General features: G+C 37.3%; 1 protein-coding gene across 5 annotated transcripts; it reads left to right on the top strand.

Annotated features, from left to right (window-relative positions):
* Nucleotides 1-988: 988 nt before the first annotated feature.
* Nucleotides 989-21,987, top strand: CSN7 (COP9 signalosome subunit 7). Of its 5 annotated transcripts, none has more exons than XM_076192313.1 (7): nucleotides 989-1,132; nucleotides 10,287-10,335; nucleotides 15,111-15,279; nucleotides 17,649-17,904; nucleotides 20,726-20,835; nucleotides 21,137-21,247; nucleotides 21,479-21,987. In XM_076192313.1, exons 2-7 carry the CDS (start codon nucleotides 10,304-10,306, stop codon nucleotides 21,623-21,625), a joined length of 825 nt encoding a protein of 274 aa, XP_076048428.1. In that variant the 5' UTR covers nucleotides 989-1,132; nucleotides 10,287-10,303; the 3' UTR covers nucleotides 21,626-21,987. The 5 variants fall into 5 exon arrangements, with proteins under 5 accessions (XP_076048428.1, XP_076048430.1, XP_076048431.1 ...); XM_076192316.1 differs by having other exon boundaries at nucleotides 1,036-1,125; nucleotides 21,347-21,484; XM_076192312.1 differs by having other exon boundaries at nucleotides 1,040-1,125.
* Nucleotides 21,988-22,015: the final 28 nt, after the last annotated feature.

Raw genomic sequence — 22,015 nt, 5'->3', positions numbered from 1 at the left:
GAAGATGAAAAATAGGTTGATCTCGAGATCAAAGAAGAGTGTGGTGTGAATGTGGTGAATGTGGTGCGGGTATGTGTGTGCAGTTGGCACCCCCGGCACGGGGTCAAAGGTCTCCGTGCAGAACGCGAACAGGTGTTGGCTGATGCGTATGGGCAATGCGTATGAGGAGCGAACGAGGGGGAGAGCGAGAGAGGAAAGTGTAATAGGAGAAAAATATAGAGATTAATTAGCTAAGGTGAGATAGATAGGCGATACGAGTGAAAGAGAAACTGGAGAGAATAGTCTTCGTTATCGAAGAAGACGAAGAAGCAGGAAATAACGCGGATAAGGTAAGTGATACGTCGCCCCACGACCACAAAAGTTTAAAGTGAATACTATATTTTGAGGTTGAAATGTAGAGTATAACTGTTTAGGCCAAATTTTAGGAAATGCAGAATCACGAATATTCAATGAAATTAAAATGAAAAAGGTAAATAGAGGATTTCTTGCAGGTTCATGTTTGAAATACATAGTCTATAATAGGAAAAGGACAAGTTGGATAAGAGAGCAAATTGAAGTTGAATATATCGTAGATGTGATAAAGAGGTAGTAATGAAATTGGGCAGGAAAGTCTGTCAAAAGATTGGATGGCAGATGGAGCAACGGGGCTACTGTGTATTTTTAAAGAAATTTGTTTTATAAGGTTATCACAAATAAATGAAAAAAAATAATAAGAATGATAAAAATTGCAGGCCTGGAAAAGGAAGACTATGAGAAATTTAGAGTGATGTCTGCGACTGCCACATATTATTGACTGTTATACTACACAAGGCAAAGGTGACGGTCACGATGGCAACAAAAAATACTTTTGGCTTAATCTCTACTTATTTTATTGGATTATGAATTATTATATACTATTTTATACACAAAATCAAAACCAGAATATTCTTATGGCAATTATTTCAATATTGACTATGTTTTAGTTAAATTAAATGACAAATTTATCCCGTGGGCAGGCCACAGGAAGCAAACTTTCGGTCCTACCAGGCTCAAATATGACATAATCTGTTTGAAGCACAGAACTGTCGTATTACATAGATTGTTTATACTTCGTGGGGTAGAGGGTTAAGATATAACACTTAACAAGTTGAGTGTAAGAAAGAATATTAATTATTTTATTTTGTGTGAGGTTGTTCTAGAATGCCCCTAACTTATAGAATTTTAGAATGGTGTTAGAGTTGTCAATACCATTGTTTGTTACTACTTTAACAATGTAGACTATTAAAAATGAATTTGCATTTGAGAAAATAACTATATTGAAGCACAGGTTTGTTAATTTTTGAAAAGGCAATGAATCTTAATTAGTATGTAATTGACTAGACGTGGAACAGTGTACAAATGAACATAGTTAACATGCAGTTTTACATGTGTGACAGTGGATTTGTGTACACAATTGTTGAATTGGGGAGGCATGATAGATGGTTCACTGAGTTTGGTGACGTGAAGAGTGTGTTTAGGGGTTTTTATACTATTGGTATTTGTGAAGCAGGGGTCATCTGCATATATCATTGGTGTAATTTATGTTCTCTGTGTGTATTGAATTTTTTATTTCGGGAGAGGTTGTAATTGGAAATCAGTCATGTTTAACCAAGACTATCCTCATTCATATGGGAGATGTATTATGTAGGGAGGGGAAGAGGTATTTATCGGGTACAATTCTAGAAACACATAAGCATGAAAACTTTACATGAAACTTGCATTGGTTATTGTCCAATAGCTCCTAACTTAAGTTTCATTCCATAGAAAAATCGTAAAATGGAGGTAAATTTAAAGAAGTGCACAGGTTAAAGATATAGCAATAGAAAATTAGGTATTCATTTTGTAAATTATAATATATCAATGTAATATGTTTTTCTTGGCAGAAATTAATAACAGAAAAAGTTGCTAAAAGCAACACACTGGTGTATGGAGCCACGGCAACTGCTTAAGATGCCATCTTTGTTGTGATAGATGTGGAGGTTGAAGAAATTAAAGTATGATAAATTTGTCAAGTCTAACCTAACCTACATTTAGTAATGCATTACCTGTAATTCTAGAGATCATCAGGGTCATCATCATTGTCAGGGATGTTGATGGCCAGCTTTGGGATTCAATCAGACTGTGGGGTATATAGGAGTTTCATAGCCTGAAGAAAAGCATGAATTTTAGCTCCGTAACACTATTTTAGAAATATGAACGTGGTGACCACTTGGAGTGGGAGAACACCCGGTACACAACATCAATATCATTGTCAAACTTACATTGACAGAACAGGAAAAATGACAGAATGGTGTCTCAAACCTATTATCTCAGCTCCGTTTGGTAGTGTATTTGCTTTTATAAAAAAAAAATTTAATTGATTTTCACAAAAAAAAAAATGTTAAAATTTAGAAAATGAATATTCAGTTTTCTGTTGCTATATCATGTAAGTGGGCATTTTTTTTTTTTTAAATACTAGATTTAATATTGATATAGTAAATCATAATACATTTTTTCTTGGGACAAATCATTAACAAAACAACCAAATGGAGTTGCAACAAGTGCGTTCAGATGCCATATTTGTCTTGCTAGATATGGATGTCATTTTAAAGTATGATAAATTGTTCTCTTCTAACCTAACTTAACCTAACCTGCATTTAATAATATGGTACCTGTAATGCTAGAGGTCATCAGGATGGTTATTGTTGTCAGGGATGTTGACAGCCAGTTTTGGCATCCAGTCGGACTGGGGGGTTATAGAGCCATTTCAATGCTTCAAGAAAAGCATGAATTGATGTATTTTAATTTTCAAAATTAATATGTAATATATTGATATATCACTTAGGTTTGCCCAAAATGGCCATTGCCATTGTCAAACTGACTTTGATGGAACTGGACAGATGACACAAACATGGTGTTTCAAACCTATCGTTGCATCTCTGTTTGATAGTGTATTTCTTTTAGCAAGGTTTTTTGTTACTGATTTCTGCCCAGAGAGACATGTTGATGCATTTTAATTGACAAATTGATAGTTAATTTTGTATTGATATATCATAGATGTGCACTTCCTTAATGATACCATAATAGATCTTTTAAATGTAATAAAGTAAAAATACAATTGTGTGTTACTGGAACAGAACTGCATATTGGTAAAGAATGAATGGCCTCTGATAAGAATCAGTCAATCTGTTTTCCCAGATCTCTTTTGCAAGATACATGTGGTCCCCAGGAACTGGCTGTGGCCACTGTAGGTAGTGCAGTTTATGGAGATAGCTCAGGTTAGAGTACAGGCTAAAGTATACCTTGACAGATAATAGATCACATAGAAAAAATCGTTTCCACAATGGCCTATGCTATTTTCAACTATAGTGATATTAGTCTTGCCTACTATTTCCACCATACATGCATTGGTGATTTGCTGTTATGAAATTGGGCTTTCCAAGATACCATGCCATGCTAATAGACTAACATAATTAAAGGGTGGTGGGGTGGCATTGGTTCCCTGCCCTCAGAACCTTTGTTCTAGTCTTGCTTTGTGTCACTTGCCTGCCATTTTCATTTTGTAGTGATTTTTAGGCTGCTCCATTATTTTCACTGTACAGTCATTTCCAACTAATTTTGATGTACAGCCAAGCCAAACCTAACTGAACCTAACCTAATTTAATGTAATAAGTAAGCTCGGACATTCATAAAGCTGACTTTGAAAGTGGAAATGTATAATAATTATAGACTTGCTAAGAAGCTACAATTAGTGTCATCTTCCATTTATGATGGAACAATAAGATGTTTTTTAATTGTTTTGGTGGGTAAATGTTTGATGGGTTGGTTTTAGTCAGAAATATAGGTATTACAAAAGAAGTGCACTCATACATGATATAGCATAAAAAAAACTAAGCTCAGACATTCATAAAGCTGACATTGAAAGTGGAAATGTATGATAATTATAGAACTTGCTAAGAAACTATAATTAGTGTCATCTTCCATTTATGATGAAACAATAAGATATTTTTTTAATTGTTTTGGTGGGTAAAGGTTTGATGTGTTGGTTTAGGTCAGAAGTATAGGTATTACTAAAAAAAAAAAAAAAAAAGTGATACCCTGTCAGGGGTATTGGCTTCATGTTATTGTGGGGTTAAAAGCTGATCAGTAGCATACAGCTGATATGTTAGGGTCTATATGAAGTGCTAATGTGCATGGATATGGTACAGATGAGAGTAAAAGTGAACAGATAGGCAGTGTGTTTGTGAGAAGAAAGATGGATATGTTGACCTTGAGTGAAACTAAATTGAAAGGTAGGGGCGAGTTGAATTTGGGAGTGTAGCTGGGAAGGTGTCAGGAGTGAAGAAAGGATGAGGGAGAGGTGTGGCTATTCTAGTAAGTGAAGAGATAGGTAGATTTGTGGTGGAGTGGCAGGAGGTTTCTTCAAGGTTAAGGTGGATGAAAGTGAAACTGGGAAGGGAGATGTGGGTTTTTGTAATTGCATATGGGCCTGGTAGTGAAAAGAGTGTAGAGGAAAGGGAGCCTTTTTGGTTAGATTTAAATGAGTGTATAGAGGGTTTAGGGAGAAGTGTCAATGTAGTGGTATAGGGAGATCTTAGTGCTAGGGTAGAAAATGAACCAATAGAAAGAGTGGTTGGGAAGTGTGGAGTTCCAGGAAAAAATTGTAGTAGAGAGTTGATGGTAGAGATGTGTCTAGAGAGTTAATGATAGCAAATACAATGTTGAGGAAGAAAGTCAAGCATAAGTACACATGGGAGAAGGTGTTAGATAGGGCTTTAATGGACTATATAGTGGTAACTAGGAGAAGAGTAGGAATTGTTTTTGATGTTTGTGTTCTAAGGGAAAAGAGTGGGGGAATATCAGATCAATTTTTGGTGGAAGGCAAGTTGAGAGTGGAGGATATATGGAGAAAGAGGAAAAGGGCAGAAGGTAGGGAGGTGCTTAAATGGGAAAGATAAGGAATACAAGAAGAAGCTGAGGAGTGGGAGGGGGTGAAGAATAGAGTAGAACTAGGAGTGGAAGATGAAAGGGGATGGTTCAAGGAGGTGTGCAAAGTTAGTGTGTAGAACAAGGAGGACAGGAGGAAATAGAAGGAAGGGTAGTGAGTGGTGGGATGATGAAGCAAAGAAGGTTGTGGAAGAGAAGTGAGCATTCACAGATTGGTTACAAAAGAGGATGAATCATATGAGAGGTACAAAGAAAAGAGAATGAAAACATAAGATAAAGGAGGCAAAGAGAAGAGCAGATGTGAAATGGGGTAAGAAGAAGATGAGGCGAATCAAATAAAGAAAGAAAAGTAAAAGGTGCAGATGGAGAGCTGATAATGGAAGAGACAGCAGTAAGAGGAAGGCGTGCAGAGTATTTTAGGAAGTTGCTAAATGTGAAGGAGGATAGGGAGGGAAAGGTAGTTGCAATTGGAAGTGCTAAGAAAATGACAGTAATGAATGAGGAAAATGGAGGAGAAATAAGGAAAGATAAAGCACCTGGGTTGGATGGGTGTTGTGGAGTGTCTAAAAAAGGGAGGTACAGTGATGGTGGACTGGTCATTATATGTTTGTCTTTAAGAGGGTTAGAGTGCTGGAGGAGTGCATGTATAGTTCCACTTTACAAGGGAAAACGGGACAAGTATAAATGTAATGGTTTCAGAGGAGTCAGTTTATTGAGTGGAGTTGGGAAGACTTATGGGAGGGCTTTGATTGAAAGGATTAGGAGAGGAACAGGGGGAGTAATTGGTGGGGAAGAGTGTGGGTTTAAGACAGGGGTTGAATGGATCAGATTTTTGTGGTAAGGCCGATATGTATGAAAGCTTTAGATAAAGGAAAGGATGTTTTTTGGGCCTTTATGGATTTGGAATAAAGCTTATGACAGGGTATACAGGAAGGCACTGTGGGACGTATTGCAGATATACAAGATAGGAAAGTTAACTGTTAAGAGCAGTCAAGAATTTTTATGAGAGTAGTAAAGCCTGTGTTAGAATTAGATATGGAAATAGTGAGTGGTATGAGGTAAAGGTGGGACTTCACCAGGGATGTGTTTTGTTGCCTTGGCTGTTCAATTTATACATGAATGTGGTGGTGCAAGAAGAGGGATTAAGGAAGTTAGTAAAGGGGTTTGGAAAGGTGTGCAAAAGAAGGAAGCAGAAGATAAATATTAGTAAAAGTAAGGTGATGAGATGTGCAAGAGGAGAATGTGGCAGCAAATTGGAAGTGAGTATTAACAGAGGCAAATTCATCTCATCTTTCCCCACCTCCACCTAGTGATGTGGCCCAGGGAGGCTGTTATCTGGTCTCCTGAGCAAGCTGTGGCTGCAGTTAGCGATACTTGAGGAAACAATTATTAATATCAATATGTACTGTATATTTAGTGTGCCCATGTGCATGTATTGAGTCTTATGTTTATGGAATAAGATGCAAGGATGACACGTCATCCAATAGCCAAGAAAAGAATGAGGGAGTGGTGGTGAATGGGAGTGGAGTATGTGGGGATGAAATAGGTGGGAGTGGATTTATGCCTTTGACTTTGGCTACCTCCCTTGTAAGGGGGAAAGGGTCTTGGTATATGTACAGGTACTCCTCGTTTAACAACCTACTCGGTTAACGACAACTCGGAGTAATGACGGGCTTTATGACAGACCAATATTCGTTTAACGTAAATCTCCTGAAGTTACGACATCGTGTACGATAATTAAGTTGGCTGACAGACAGACAAAGGGCTCAGTTCAGTGCAATATGTGCAAAAACTGGGCCAGGAATGCTCATGTGTCATATAATGGCCAATCAAACTTGTACGGTGGATATTAGCTGTGAGGTAAAGTGTTCTGAAGCTTAGGTCTACATTGCCATCCTGCAAGCTGGAAAAACTACCTGGGGTACAATATATACCGGTAGTGGTAAATTTTTAGTTTCGTCCAAGGGCGCAATATAGCAATAGAAAATTAATTATTAATTTTGTAAATTATAATGTATCAACGTAATATGCAATTTTGTGAGCGAAAATAAAAAAAAGGTGCAAAAACAAATTTCGTAAGTAACGAAGTCATGTCGGATGAATGGTACACCATGTTTGTTATGATAGATGCCGATGTTGAGGAAATGAAAGGATGATAAATTCGCCTAACCTAAACTAAACTAACCTAACCTGTGTTTGATAAATCATTACCTGCAAATTAAATGTCATCCGGCTCATCCTCGTTGTCGTCGTCGTGAGAGACATTGGCAGACGACAAGATGGCGTCCCAATCCTATGCTACCGACTTCGTTCATTAGCATATTTTCTTGTAGCATGGTATTTTTTACTTTCATTTCCGCCCACAAAATTGCATATTACGTTGATTCATTTTATTTACAAAATTGATAATTAATTTTCTATTGCTATATTGCGCCCATGGTCGAAACTAAAAAAATACCCCGGTATTCAATATGGAATGTCAGCATGCGCAGATTTGGTCATATACGGTAATTTCGGGAACATAACCACCGTAAATAAACAGTAAATAAAGCTTTAATGTACTGTATAAAAGAGGGAAATACACGAAAATAAAGATACATATATTGCTGGACATTGTACATACAGTACATGTACGTATATGTATACACTTTCGCTTAACGACCAATTCGGTTAACAACGGCGCGCTGGTCCCAATTGTTGTCGTTAAACGAGGAGTGGTTGTATATATTGTTAGTGTATGTACAATTACAGGGCCCAAGGATGTGTTCCTGCTTGTGATGGTCCTGTGAGATGGACATCAAAGAGAATTATCACCTTGACATTCATCTTCAAAACCAGTCATCATTCTTATTTCCATTTGGAGGTGCAGTCCCAAGGAACTTGTCATTTGAGCTCTGGACCAGGCCTATGATTTCTATAAATTTTTACTATCTTCCCCCACTTTTTCACATGAGGAAAGCTGCTAACAACTGTGCCTCTCTTTTGCCCATTGGTAACATAGAAACAGATCTACACCAATACAGTAACTACGGTATAGATAAGTCCATTGTTTCTTCATAGAAATTTATTGGACTTTTTTTTTTTTTTTTCAAGGCAGTGATGATTATAATGGCTGTTCAGTGTGTTCACAAATGAGGTGGTGCAAGAGGTAAATGCAAGGATAATTAGTCAGGAATTGGAGATAGTTAAAGAAAATGGAGAAAAATGGGAGAAAAACCAGTTGTTGTTTGCTGACAACACTGCTTGTAGCAGGATCAGAGGAGGGATTAAGGAAGTTAGTGACAGAGTTTGGGAAGGTGTGCGAAAGAAGGAAGTTGAAGATAAATGGGTGTGAGTATTTTGATGCAGCCTGAAGATTTCAGTTTTCACCTCATCTCTTTTTCTGCGTGAGGGGACAGAGAAGGGGGTTGCTGATTAAACAAAGCAGCCTTACTGTGGATGTGCTGTGTTTTGCTGCATTGCTTCTGACTCAGGGTGATGGACAAGATGCAGGGATGACCCATCATCCAAGAGGAGCCCAGAAAAGATGGAGAGAGGGAGGGGTGGTGAATGGGTGTGGAGTGTGTGGAGATGAAATGGGTGGGAGTGGATTTATGCCTTTGTATTTTGGCTACCTCCCTTGTAAGGGGAAAAAAGTCCTGGGTAAATGTATGTATGGAATTATTATTGTTATTGGGATATGGTTTGGACACATGGAAAGTGAAGAAAGATTAGTAAAAGAGGTTTGGAAGACAGAGGTGGATGGAATGAACTTGAGGGGACAACTGAGGATGAGATGGAAAGATAGGTTGAAAAAGGCATTGAGCAAGAGGGGAATGCCTGTTGAACAAGGAAGGGAGAAGGCAGGAAATGTGGGTGAGTGCAGAATGGCTTTGTAGATGATACGGCAATGCAAGGGAGGGGATGGGGAGTAGTGATTGGTTATGTATGAATGATATTTTAACAGCCTGAAGGGATTTCTCCATTCTTCTCTTTTCTGCATGAGAGGATGGAGAAGAGGGATTGCCAATTAAGTGAAGTGGCCTAGCTGCATTGCTTCTGACCAAGGGCAATGGCCAGGATACAGGGATGACCTGTCATCCATGAAGAGCTAAGATGAGAGAGAAGAAAGGGTGGTGGAGGGGAGTGAAATGTATGGGAATGGGTACTTGCCTTTTGATTTGGCTACTTCCCTTGTAAGGGGAAAAAAGCCATTTGTATATAGATCATCATCATCATCATCAGTTCGTATTTGAGAAATATGTAAAGTATTTCAAGAATGGATAAAGTGAGAGGTGTTGAAAAAACCATTTGTATATAGATCATCATCAGTTCGTATTTGAGAAATATGTAAAGTATTTCAAGAATGGATAAAGCGAGAGGTGTTGAGGTGAAGCAGAGAACAGGAATGGAAAAGAAGCTCTAATGAAATGCTAATGTGATTTGGAAATATGAAAGGAATGAATGAGGAAAGACTAGCATAGATAGTGTGGAAAGCAGAAGTGGATGGATTAAGATTGAGAGAGTGATTACGAGGTGGAGAGATGAGAAAAGGGTGCTTTAGATACGTGTGGAATATATGTTGATCGTAGAAGAGGGAGTACAAAAGATGGAATTAATGGAGGGAGTTTCTGAATGGGTGAAGGGATGATCTTCTGATCTACTTGATAAATTATTTCATGTGGATGAGGAGGGGGCTTGTCATAGGATGAAGCATTTGGGGGTAAATTAGCTCTGGCTGTCAGGTCCTGCTGTGGAAGAACTGTGCTTTTAACCCAAGCAGTGTGACAAGGGAAAGGGATGACCCTTCATTTAAGATGTGCTGAGATGGGAAGGGTGTTTGAATGTGTTTTAATTGTCTATGATGTGTGTGTGTCTATATATATATATATGAGAGAGAGACACACTTGCACAGACCCCTGATTATTCATACATATATTTTTTGTTAAGTTATCCATTTATTGTTATTTAGTATGGAGCCATTCCTTGGCTGGGCCACATCACCTTTTAAGGGACAAAGGACATTTTGATATATGTATGTAGTATGGAGGAGTATGTTGAATTTAAATACTTATGGAAGTTGCTGAAGTGAAAGGAAGTTTACTTGGCTTAGAAACTTATGCTTTATGTGTATTATGCAAGGCAGGGAATCAACAGTAATGTGACCACTTTGTAAGTTGTGAATATCTTAAATGTCAGGTGCATGACTTCTCAGTTTGCAAATACATGCATGAGCTTGTTTTAACAAAATTAGTTTCCTAATACTGTGTAAGCTGAACTGCTGATACAGTGCAGGGTATTTTCCTCTCAGAGCTTGATTTGTTGACACCAGAACTAATGTGTGTGATGTTTGTTATTCACAGTGCGGGACACAGAAGTCATGAGTGCCGGTCAGATTGCAGCCCCAAATAAGTAGGTTATTTTTTGGTTTGTGGTACCTTTCTGTTACTATTTTTATTACCTGTATAAGTTTTGTAGATTTTCTGATTAATTATAGATATTTTAGGAGAATGTTTACGCATTTTTCTTATTTGTATAGTATTTCAAATTTGCTCATAAAATGTGGGTGCATTTAGTTGGTCTTAAGTTGGAGTATGATTGCTTTTTCAAATCATGAAAATAATGAAGGCAAACCTTTTCCTCTCCAAAGATTAGAGTAGGAGGGTAGCCTTCACTACTGTGTGTGTATGTGTGTATATGTGTATGTATATATATATATATATATGTATATATATATATATGTATATATATATATGTATATATATATATATATAATATATATATATATATATATATATATATATATATACATATGTATATATATGTACATATACATATATATATATACATGTACATTAGTGTATTTTGGGAGCAGGTTCTCTTTTAAACATCTTTGATTGAATACGACAGCATTCTGGAAGTTGTTGATTTTCTTTCTTGTGTTCTCTATTTTTCTAATTATGTTCTTCCCTTGGATAGGGTGGGCATAAACCAATTCCTTATAAGGAATTGGTTTATGCCCACCCTATCCAAGGGAAGAACATAATTAGAAAAATAGAAAACACAAGAAAGAAAATCAACAACTTCCAGAATGCTGTCGTATTCAATCAAACATATATATATATATATATGCAAAGAAATCACAAAACACACATGATAAACTATTTTTGCAGAAACCACCGGGAAATTGAAAAAACAGATACCGAACGTTTTCGTCTATTTAGACATTTTCAAAGGTACAAAAAAGCAATACAGAAAGAAACAATAAATACATAAGAAGACAAGGATACTCGGAGAGGTCCCATGTTACATTTTATCACACACAATTTTGTCAATAATAAAATTGTCCAATTTAAATAAACCCAAACTCAAGTTCATGTTATTTCCAAAATTTCTTTTTATAAAACAAGATTCAATAATATTTCTTTCTATAATATTATTACAAGAAGTAATTATTTTAGAATTTCCCCAGTCAATATTATGACCATAATCCCTTTGGTGGACAAATAATCCACTGGACACTTGCCCCGTTCTAACACTATATTTATGTTGGCCTATTCTTTTTTCTAAGCCTTTGCCTGTTTGGCCTATATAAATAAAATCACAGTTTTTACATGGTATATTATAAATACATCCTTCTTTATTTCTTGGAGAATTTTTAATTAACGGACTCTTAATGTTATTATTACAGGAAGCCGACCAATGTCCTCTCGTACATTCATTTTTACTCGTATCACTGTCAAAAATCCAAGTTGTCAGTTTTTTCTTCAATGTTCCTGAGAGCTTATAGAATTTGTTCCCCTGAGTTCTTGGATCAAGAAATACAATTCATCTATGACATTAGAGAAGATTTAAAATATCCAAAACATCTTATTGATAAAACAAAAATCAAAGCTAGGAAATGTTTTCTTAATACGTCGCAGGTCAAACCATTTAATTATAAGAATATGTTAACAATTCCGTACCACGAAAATTTAATCCATCTTCCTAGCATTTTTTTTTTAATTTGGTATCCAGATAGTATTCAAAAATAATAATAACATTAAGAGTCTGTTAATTAAAAATTCTCCTAGAAGGATGTATTTATAATATACCATGTAAAAACTGTGATTTTATTTATATAGGCCAAACAGGCAAAGGCTTAGAAAAAAGAATAGGCCAACATAAATATAGTATTAGAACGGGGCAAGTGTCCAGTGGATTATTTGTCCACCAAAGGGATTATGGTCATAATATTGACTGGGGAAATTCTAAAATAATTACTTCTTGTAATAATATTATAGAAAGAAATATTATTGAATCTTGTTTTATAAAAATAAATTTTGGAAATAACATGAACTTGAGTTTGGGTTTATTCAAATTGGACAGTTTTATTATTGACAAAATTGTGTGTGATAAAATGTAACATGGGACCTCTCCGAGTATCCTTGTCTTCTTATGTATTTATTGTTTCTTTCTGTATTGCTTTTTTGTACCTTTGAAAATGTCTAAATAGACGAAAACGTTCTGTATCTGTTTTTTCAATTTCCTGGTGGTTTCTTCAAAAAAAGATATATATATATATATATATATACATATATATATATATATATGTATGTATATATATATACATTTATTTATTTATATATATATATATATATATATATATATATATATATATATATATGTACACATACACATACTGTATATATATATTATGGTTAGGGGAGGTTTCATTCTAAGTGAGATTTTTTCTATACCTGTCTTGCTGTTTTTTTTTTTTTCCTCTACAAAGGATTACAAAGGCAAAGCATGAAAAAAAAAAAAAAAAAAAAAAAAAAAAAAAAAATCATATTAATAATAAATTTTAATTTTTTATTTATTGTATTTATTTATTTATTTTCTTTGTTTATTTTTCTCAAAAGATTCTCTTCAAAAGGAACTTGAGTGAAGGAGTGAAGAAGAATCTAGATATAGGATATATGAGAAGAAGCATAGCTTGATGTAGAGCCCCCTGCTGCCACTGGGGTTGTGATCCAAAATGAGGTCACTGAAATTTTTTCCTAGAGTTGTCATGTTCTCAAATATCAAGATTATAATACTAGAACAAAATCTAGCAAAATAATATACTGTAAAACACACAAAACAGTGTACAAGACCAGTGAAGTCACAATTATGGTCAGAGATGGATGATGGGTGCCTGATTTAGGAAGTTGTTGGGGAATTTCTGCTCAAGGGAATAGGAAGATGCTGCCTTTTGTTCTCACATTCTGCTAGTTATGAAATCCGTTTTTATTTATTTATTGTTTTATAAGCTGGGTAAGTGAACTGTTAATGGAGGAAAACTGTTATAATAATGGTGGGATAGTGACAATATAAAAGCAGCATCATTCCAATAAGAGTAGATATTTTACTCTAATAGCAACAAAATGACATGTGGTTCTAGTCTGTAGGGGCACCTTTAAAAGCCCCTAAAGCAGTGGTTCTTAACCTTTTTTGGCAGCGACCCAAAATTTTGCACAAATCAAGCATCGCGACCCAAAATTTTGCACAAATCAAGCATCGTGACCCAAAATTTTGCACAAATCAAGCATCGCGACCCAAGCCTACAAATAAATTTTCTGCTTTGGAGTTTTTATTTAATCATAGTCTACTTAGAATCCTAAAACTAGGCATCATGTATTTTAATTATTACAGTATATAATTATAATATATTTGCAGTGGGAAAATAATTATTTTCTGCAAACCCTTAGCGACCCAATAAAATGGCTTGGCGACCCAAATTTGGGTCGCGACCCAGGGGTTAAGAACCACTGCCCTAAAGCAATGGCTGCATACTACTGTGTATTTAATACTGCACAATAATATGCAGCTATTCTTACTTGGGGTGCAAATGTGATAGGAAAGGGTGGAGGTGGAGGTCGAATGTAGATTGAGAGAAGCGAGTAAATGCCTTGGTGGATTAAAAAGTGTAATGAGGAATAGACATTTGAGAATGGAGGCTAAGAGGAGATTGTATGAAGGAGTGATTGTGCCAACAGCACTGTATGGGGCAGAAGCATGGAACATAAGAGAAGAAGAGAGAAGGAGTTTGAATGTGTTTGAGATGAGGTGTCTGAGAAGTATGATGGGGGTTACTAGGCTGGATAGAGTTAGAAGTGAGGAGGAGAACAGGGGTGGTAAGGGAGTTGGGAGATAGGGTGGATGAAAGAGTATTGGGATGGTTTAGACACATGGAAAGAATGAGTGAAGAAAGACTAGTAAAAGAGGTATGGAAGGCAGATGTGGAGGGAGTGAACATGAGGGGGTGACCTATGAAGAGATGGATGGATGGGGTGAAGGGGGCTTTGGGGAAGAGGGAAATGTCTGTTGAGGAAGGACGGGAGAGGACAGAAGACAGGTGAATGGAGAATGGTTGTATATGGATGATGTTGTGATGCATGAGGTGGAATGGGCGGGGATGGGGGTGAGGTAGTATGTGTGAGAAAAATTTGACGCAGCCTGAAGGGATTTCTCTCCGTCTTCTCTTTTTCTGCATGAGGGGACGGAGAGGGGGGGTCACCGATTTAATGAAGCGGCCTTGCTATGGATGTGCTGTGTCTTGCAACACTGCCTCTGACCCAAGGCAGTGGACAGGATGCAGGGATGACTTGTCATCCAGGAGGTGCCAAGATAAGAGGGAGGGGAGTAGAGTGTATTTAGGGATGGAATGGGTGGGAATGGTTTTTATGTCTCTTTTCTTTTTGGCTACCTCCCTTGTATATATGTATGTATCCCTCCAATATGCTGTTCCCTCTTAAAACTTTCCTTTAGCACTTCTTTGTACATTTTCTTTTTGCCTCTGTCCCCTGTGGAAGGGGAAGGAAAAAATTCTGCCTTTGTGTTTCCCATGCGAGTCTTAACAAGCGACAAAGTGGGACTGAGTGATGGGACTAAGTATCCTGTTCTTTGTAAAATTATTCTAAGAGAAGTCAAGGCATAAGAGAGTCTGGGAGGACTTTTCCAACCAGAACCTGAAGATTTTGGTCATTTACGGAATTTATGAATTGGGGGAATTTTTATTGTGATGTAAAAATTAATTGCAAAGTTGAATGTTGCAAAAGTGACGAACCTACTGTATAATTTTATGTATATTAGATTGAATGTTTTTCATTTTTAAGGCGAGTTATTTTGATTTATATATTGTTTTGTTCATATCTGCCATACAGCCAAAATATGGGGGAAAAACCTGGTGCACAGACACGGCTGGAGGAACAGTACATCCTCCTTGCCAAGAGCGCTAAAGGAGCAGCAGCAGTTCAACTTATAAAACAGGCTCTTGAAGCTCAGGGAGTCTATGTCTTTGGGGAACTTCTCGACATGCCTAATATCACAGAAGTAAGTTCTTTATTATTTAATTATTTTTTATTTATTTTTTATTATTATTATTATTATTATTTTTTTTTTTAGTAATTTGACTTCATGCTATGGTGTTTAATGAAACCATTTCTTACTGTATTGTATCAGTCATCTTAGTTCATACTTAGCTCCTAGTACAGTTGCACCCAAAAGTATCATCCCTGTGTGGCACAAAGTGATGGCATAATGACACTTGCTACCAGACGTCTTGCTATCTGGGTATGATTGGAAAGCATGACCATTTTATATACTATTGATGAGCAAAACACTATCCAATGTTTTCAAACCCTCCTTCATGTGTACATTTGAAATTTACAAGTTAATATAATGTTCAAGATGTAATTTATATATAGGAGGAAATTTATTAAGTGTGGTCAAAGGTTTTCATGTGAAAAGTAGAGCTTGTGTGAGAATAGGGAATGGGGTAAGTGTGGTCTGAGAGGTTGGGACTGTGCCAGGGTTGTGTAACACCATGCTTATTTCACAAACATGTGGATGAGGTAGTTTTTTTTTTTTTTTATGGTTTAACGTCACACACTCCCCCTTACCGGGAGGCTAGGACGGTGCCCCTCACAGAGGGCTTTTGTTGTGTGGAATTTAATGAACCATGCCCTTGGTTCAACTTCATCAGTGGTAGGATTCGAACCACCCTCACCTCGACCTTCACCGCAAGTAACGACCCCCTAACCCTCTCAGCCAGCGATGAGGTATTGCTGAAAGAATATGCAAAGGTGATAAGCAGGGGTTAGGAGTTGGTAGTGAGAATGGAAAGAAATGGAAGTTAAGTCAATTGTTCTTTGCAGATGACACTGTGCTAATAACTGTGTCAGAGGAAAGAGTAAAACAGATAGTGGTAGAGTTTAGAGGGGGGTTTTATGAGAGGAGAAAACTGAAGGTGAATTTAGGTAAAAGAAAAGTGATGAGATGTACAAAGGTTGAGAGTGGTAGTAAGATGAGGTAAGTTTGAAAGGAGAGAGGCTAGAAGAAGTTCAGAACTTTAAATATTTAGGGTCACCAGTAACAGTTAATGGAGTAGTGTGGGTTGACGTAAATGTATAGAATAAGGGAAGAGTTGATGTCTAGGGCAGATGAAAAAACAATGAGAAATAGGTACCTGGGGATAAATGCAAAGATTAAACTGTACAAAGGGATGATTTTGTCCATGACATTGTATGAAGCAGACTTGGAATTTAAAGGAGATAGAAAGGAAGAACCTAAATGGTAAGACATATGGTGGAGGTTACAAGGAAGGATAGTGAGAAATGAGGTGGAAGGAGAGCTGCCGGTAGAGTTAATCAAAGAATTCTGGGCTGGTCTTGGCACATGGAAAGAACGAGTGAAAAAAAAATAGCAAAATGAGTGTGGAAGCAGGAGGTGAATAGATAGGTTGAAAGGGCATTGAGTGCAATAGGAATGTCTGTCAAGTAGGAAAGGGAAAATGTAAGAGATAGTCACAGGTGGAAAGCAGCTGTGAATGGATGAGAATTTGGTGTGGACTGAAGGATGTCTTGTCTGCTCTGTACATTATCAAATGGATGAAGGTGGGTGGGGAGGGTCATCAAGTAATGAAGTTCCTTAAAAGTGGCAGTTTGCCGACAAGATTGACGAGATAAACACCATATGAGGACGGAGCCTTTATTTGTACGACGTTTCGCTTATTACAGCTTTTACTTGAAAAAGCTGTAATAAGCGAAATGTCGTACAAATAAAGGCTCCGTCCTCATATGGTGTTTATCTCGTCAAAGTAATGAAGTGGTGGTGGGGGTAAACCAGTTTTGACTGTCCGGATCTACTGTGGAAATGCTGTGCTTCACTGCATTGCTTCTGATCAGAGCAGTGAGTTGGGGACAAGGACAGCCCTTCATCCAAAAGGAGCCAAGGTAAAAAGGACAACAAAGGGGATTTAGATGAATGAAGGATGGGTGTATGCTTGACTTGGTTACCCATGTTATAACAGGGAAGGGGCTCTCAGTGTGTGTGGGTGTATATGTATATATTTATATATATACTAAATTTCTCTTTATTAAAAAAATACATTCCACTGCACCATACTTAATGACTCTTCCTTGCTAAAGCATTGTAGTTAGCACTTAATAACTTGAGATCAGATTATTCAGGATCATCCCAAAGTGTTGTAATGAAGTAGTCTATTTCGGGATACCTCAGAAACTTGGAAAAATGGGAAAATACCAGGTAAACTACCAAAACTGAGATAAGTTGAATCTTTTGGTATTTTTATGACTTTCTCAGCTGAATAAGATCATCTGGTAGCAAGTAGAATACGCTTAAGACAAATTTACACAGCAAAGGACTGAATAATCTCTTTTACTTTCATACTTCTCACACAGCTTAAGAGCAATGCTCAACATGCTCCTTATTATGAACTTCTTCAACTGTACGCATATGGAACATATGAGGACTATGTTAAAGAATCAGCCAAGTATCCAGCCCTAAACCCAGCTATGATCACCAAATTACGACACTTGACAATTGTATCACTTGCGACCCGTCAGAAGAGTATTCCACTTGCTGCTCTTGGGACTCAGTTAGGCCTGGCATCTACAAGAGAGTTGGAGGACTTAATTATAGAAGCAATTTATGCAGGTAAGTGATGCTTTCCTATCATTATTAACTTGTTTAATACTGTAGTATGCTTAAAGGTGTTGTGACACAATTTTATTGTTTTGAAGGGTGGATCATGTGAACAGGGTTTTCCCCTCAGCTGAATAAAATCTTGTGTTTATAATAAAATAAGTATAATGAACCATACTATTGAAGGAAGTAAATGGAATCTACAGGGCTTTAGTTAATGAGAATTGTTGCTTTGAGTTTCTATTTATATACCAAAGACCCACACTAGGCAGTTCTAACGATTTCTTAAAACAACTGATAATTTCAGCAATCATTACATGGTTACCAAGTCTGTTCCATTCATTTATCACTCTGTCTAAATTTCCTATCTACCAAATACTTTGACACTACCCTGCTCTGTCCTTAGAAAATATTTACATCAAGAACTCTTCCACTCCTCCCTTTGGGTACCACTATGTAGTTCATTTACCTCTCCAATACAAGTTGAATTCTTGTGGGCAACATCAGCTGCCTGATATACGATGATGCATTACAATATGTGCATTATAAAACATAAAGTTACAGTTGTATTACTATTTCTGTTTCACCCAGAATGTTTATAACCACAGAAAACATGATCAAGCCTGTTCACAAAATATAATCAAGATGCTGATGTCGGCATCCTTATATACTCACTCACACCTCATGATGCAGACGTCAGCATCACCGTATGGAAGGAGTTAATGGCCTATCAACTACTGCCCCTCTAACCTTTCCCATGTACACCAACTCTTTTCTCTCTTCTTAAACTCATTCACTATCATTAACTCCCTTTCTAAACATATCTCTACTATAGTTACCTGATACCCCAAACCTTCGTACCACTCTATTCATTGGCTCATCTTGTACTACATCATTGAAATCCCCCAGTACCACTACACTTATGTTTAAATCAACACAAAAAGCCTCCCTCTCAGCTTTTGTATCAGGACTGAATGACATAAAAGCCCATATGTCCCATCCCAATTTCACCTTTGCCCATAAGTTTCTTGAAGACACTTCACTCCACCACACACTTTCTTGCATCATCACTTGCCAGCAGAACCTCTCATCTCTCCTTCACCTTGCCTCTTTTTATCTTCCATATTTATAGGAAAAATACAAATTTACTTTGTTAAAAATTTATTTAAAAAAAAAATGCTAGAATATGATAATACATATACCAATGTTTTTTTCCCCTTTACAAGGAAGGTAGCCAAAGTCAAAGGCATAAATCTACTCCCACCCATTTCATCCCCATTCACCACCCTGCCCTCCCTCTTTTCTTGGCTCCTGGATGATAGGTCATCATTGGATCTCGTCCACTGACCTGGGTCAGAAGCAATATAGCAAGACACAGCACATCCACGGCAAGGCCACTTCATTTAATTGGCGAACCTCGCCCCTCTCCGTCCCCTCATGCAGAAAAGGAGAAGACAGGGAGAAATCCCTTCAGGCTATATCAAAATATCATTCACACATACTCCCTCACCCCCCCATCCCCCACTGACTCCCATGCCTCATGGCATCATCCATACCTCCACTCACCCTTATCTTCTGTCTTCTCCTTTTCTCAACAGACATTCCCCTCTTTCCTAATGCCCCTTTTACCCCATCCATCCATCTCAAACTCAGTTGTCCCTCATGTTCACTCCATCAGCCTCTGCCTTCCACATCTTTTACTAATCTTTCTTCGTGCATTCTTTCCATGTGTCCAAACCATCCCAATACACTTTCATCAACCCTATCTCCCAACTCCCTTTCTATCCCCACTCTTCTCCTCATTTCTCACTCTATCTAGCCTAGTAACCCCTACCATACTTCTCAGTCATTTAATCTTAAACACATTTAAACTCTTCCTCTCTTATGTTCCATGTTTTATTCCTTCAGAGAATAAAACCATGAGTGGCAGAGTGGAGATTGAAGGGGTGGGTGGGTAATATTACCTCTTGTATCCAAATACTCTCCAAAATCGAACACCTTCTGGCCCAACTTGTTTGGATGTGGAAAAGAGATTACTGTGGGTACCTGGGAATGAATGGAAAGAGAAGACTACAAGGCACTGTATATAGCAGACTTTGAATTGGAAGGAGACAGAAAGGAAGTTTGAGATGAAGTGTTCACGAAGTATGGTTGAGGTTGAAAATAGTGAGAAATGTGATGAGGTGTGGAGTTGGCAGACAGGATGGATTAAAGAATGTTGGGATGGTGGGCATAGGGAAAGAATGAGTGAAAAGATGAAGAAAAATAGCATGGAGAGCAGAGGTGGATGGAGGGAACTTTAGGGGAAGCCCAAGAATGAGGTGGATGGACAGGATGAAGGGATACATTGAATGCAAGAGGAATGTCTGTTGAGCAAGGGAGTGAATAGAGAGTGGTTATAAATGAACGAGAAAATGACATCCAGAAGTGATGTTTATATTTGCTCTGTAAGTTAACTTGACTGGATGGAGTATATAATGAAGAGGTGAGGGTAAACCTTCTCCAGGTATATCTCAGCTTGGCCAGCCCCATTATGTGGAGGAAAAGGCCTTGTGGTATACACATACATACATATACCAAGGCTTTTTCCCCCTTACAAGGGAGGTAGCCAAAAAGGAAAAGGCATAAAATCATTCCCACCCATTCCATCCCTGAAAACACTCCACACCCCTCCACCCTCCCTCTCATCTTAGCACCTCCTGGATGACAGGTCATCCCTGCACCTTGTCCACTGCCCTGGGTCAGAAGCAGTGTCGCAACACAGCACATCCACTCTTGGTAGTTACTCGGTTTCATTGAAAATCCATCTATATATAACTGTTGTTTCTTCCAGATATCCTTCATGGCAAATTAGATCAGAAGAATGGTATTCTTGAGGTAGATTATGCCATTGGTAGAGATATAAAGCCTCAAGACTTGTCCAACATAGTTTCTACATTACAGGTACTCTTATTATTGTTAACTGATAATTCTGTGAATAGTTTCTACATTACAGGTACTCTTATTATTGTTAACTGATAATTCTGTGAATTCTTATACTTGATCTGGATCATTATGTCAGTACATACATACATGCATATACCAAAGGCTTTTTCCCCCTTACACGGGGGGTAGCCAAAAAGAAAAAGGCATAGAAACCACTGCCTTTTTCTTTTTGGCTACCCCCATGTCAGGGGGAAAAGCCTTTGGTATATGTATGTATGTCAGTATGGGTGTGAAATTACTTTGTAATTGTTATTTTCAGGCATGGTGTGATACTTGTGATAATATGCTGGCCAACATTGACACACTTATTACTGGTGCAAACACAGAAAAGGAGAAATGTATAAAACATAGAAATTCACTGGAACAGGAGGTCAGGGATATATTTTGCTTTCTCTAGTAATGTAATGGAACATTGTTATTGATTTCAATCATTTTTGGAAAATGGTGTTAATAGAGAACATTCTTACAGGTTCTGAGTATTAAGGCATCAGCCAGGACCCGAGCACAGGAATTATTTCGTATTTACTCAAGTAAAGCACTGGAAAATAATAATTAATTTTTCACTTTTAGGAAATTGTCTTAATGGAGAACATTCTTACAGGTTCTGAGTATTAAGGCCTCACTCAAGACCCAAGCACAAGATGGAGATGAAACATTGGTGTCAGATTCAAGAGATGCCGACAAAAAACGACCAGTCAAGAAGGGAATGAGAGCCTCTTGCTCAAAGTTTTGGGCAAAAGATTCATAACTTCAGCATATTTTAAAATTAGTTAATTATTTAATTATATCTGCAAGGATTTTAGTTGCTTGTTTGGCATACATTTGGTACATTAACAGTTGAGTGCAATGAAATCTTTCTTTACAAGTGTATTTACTTAGCCAAGTATTGTACGAATGGGCTGAAGCCGTCAGAAACAGAAATTGAGGACATGCCGATAAAGATCAAAGTATAGTTTCTTCAATATAGATTTTCCAGTGGCTGTTGAATTACAGGCCAAGGTCATCCAATTGCATGTACACTGAATGTAATTTTTCTCCATTTTTTATAAAATGTTCAAGCTTGTTTTATGAATGTAAAGCCCAAGGTGTGAATAGATATCGGCAAACAAAGTATATTTTTTTACCCTCCGTAGTTATA

The sequence above is a fragment of the Oratosquilla oratoria genome, chromosome 11 (assembly GCF_046742065.1).
Source record: "Oratosquilla oratoria isolate Oo_2021 chromosome 11, ASM4674206v1, whole genome shotgun sequence".
NCBI lineage: Eukaryota > Metazoa > Arthropoda > Malacostraca > Stomatopoda > Squillidae > Oratosquilla > Oratosquilla oratoria.
The sequence above is the reverse complement of the archived record's forward strand: the minus strand, read 5'-3'. Positions and strand labels throughout refer to the sequence as shown.

What these genes read in the sequence shown, in the direction of transcription:
- CSN7 (XM_076192312.1), top strand. An exon ending in CAGATTGCAGCCCCAAATAA is followed by an intron (nt 10,336 to 15,110) that starts GTAGGTTATTTT and finishes TCTGCCATACAG; the next exon opens with CCAAAATATGGGGGAAAAAC. An exon ending in ACATGCCTAATATCACAGAA is followed by an intron (nt 15,280 to 17,648) that starts GTAAGTTCTTTA and finishes CTTCTCACACAG; the next exon opens with CTTAAGAGCAATGCTCAACA.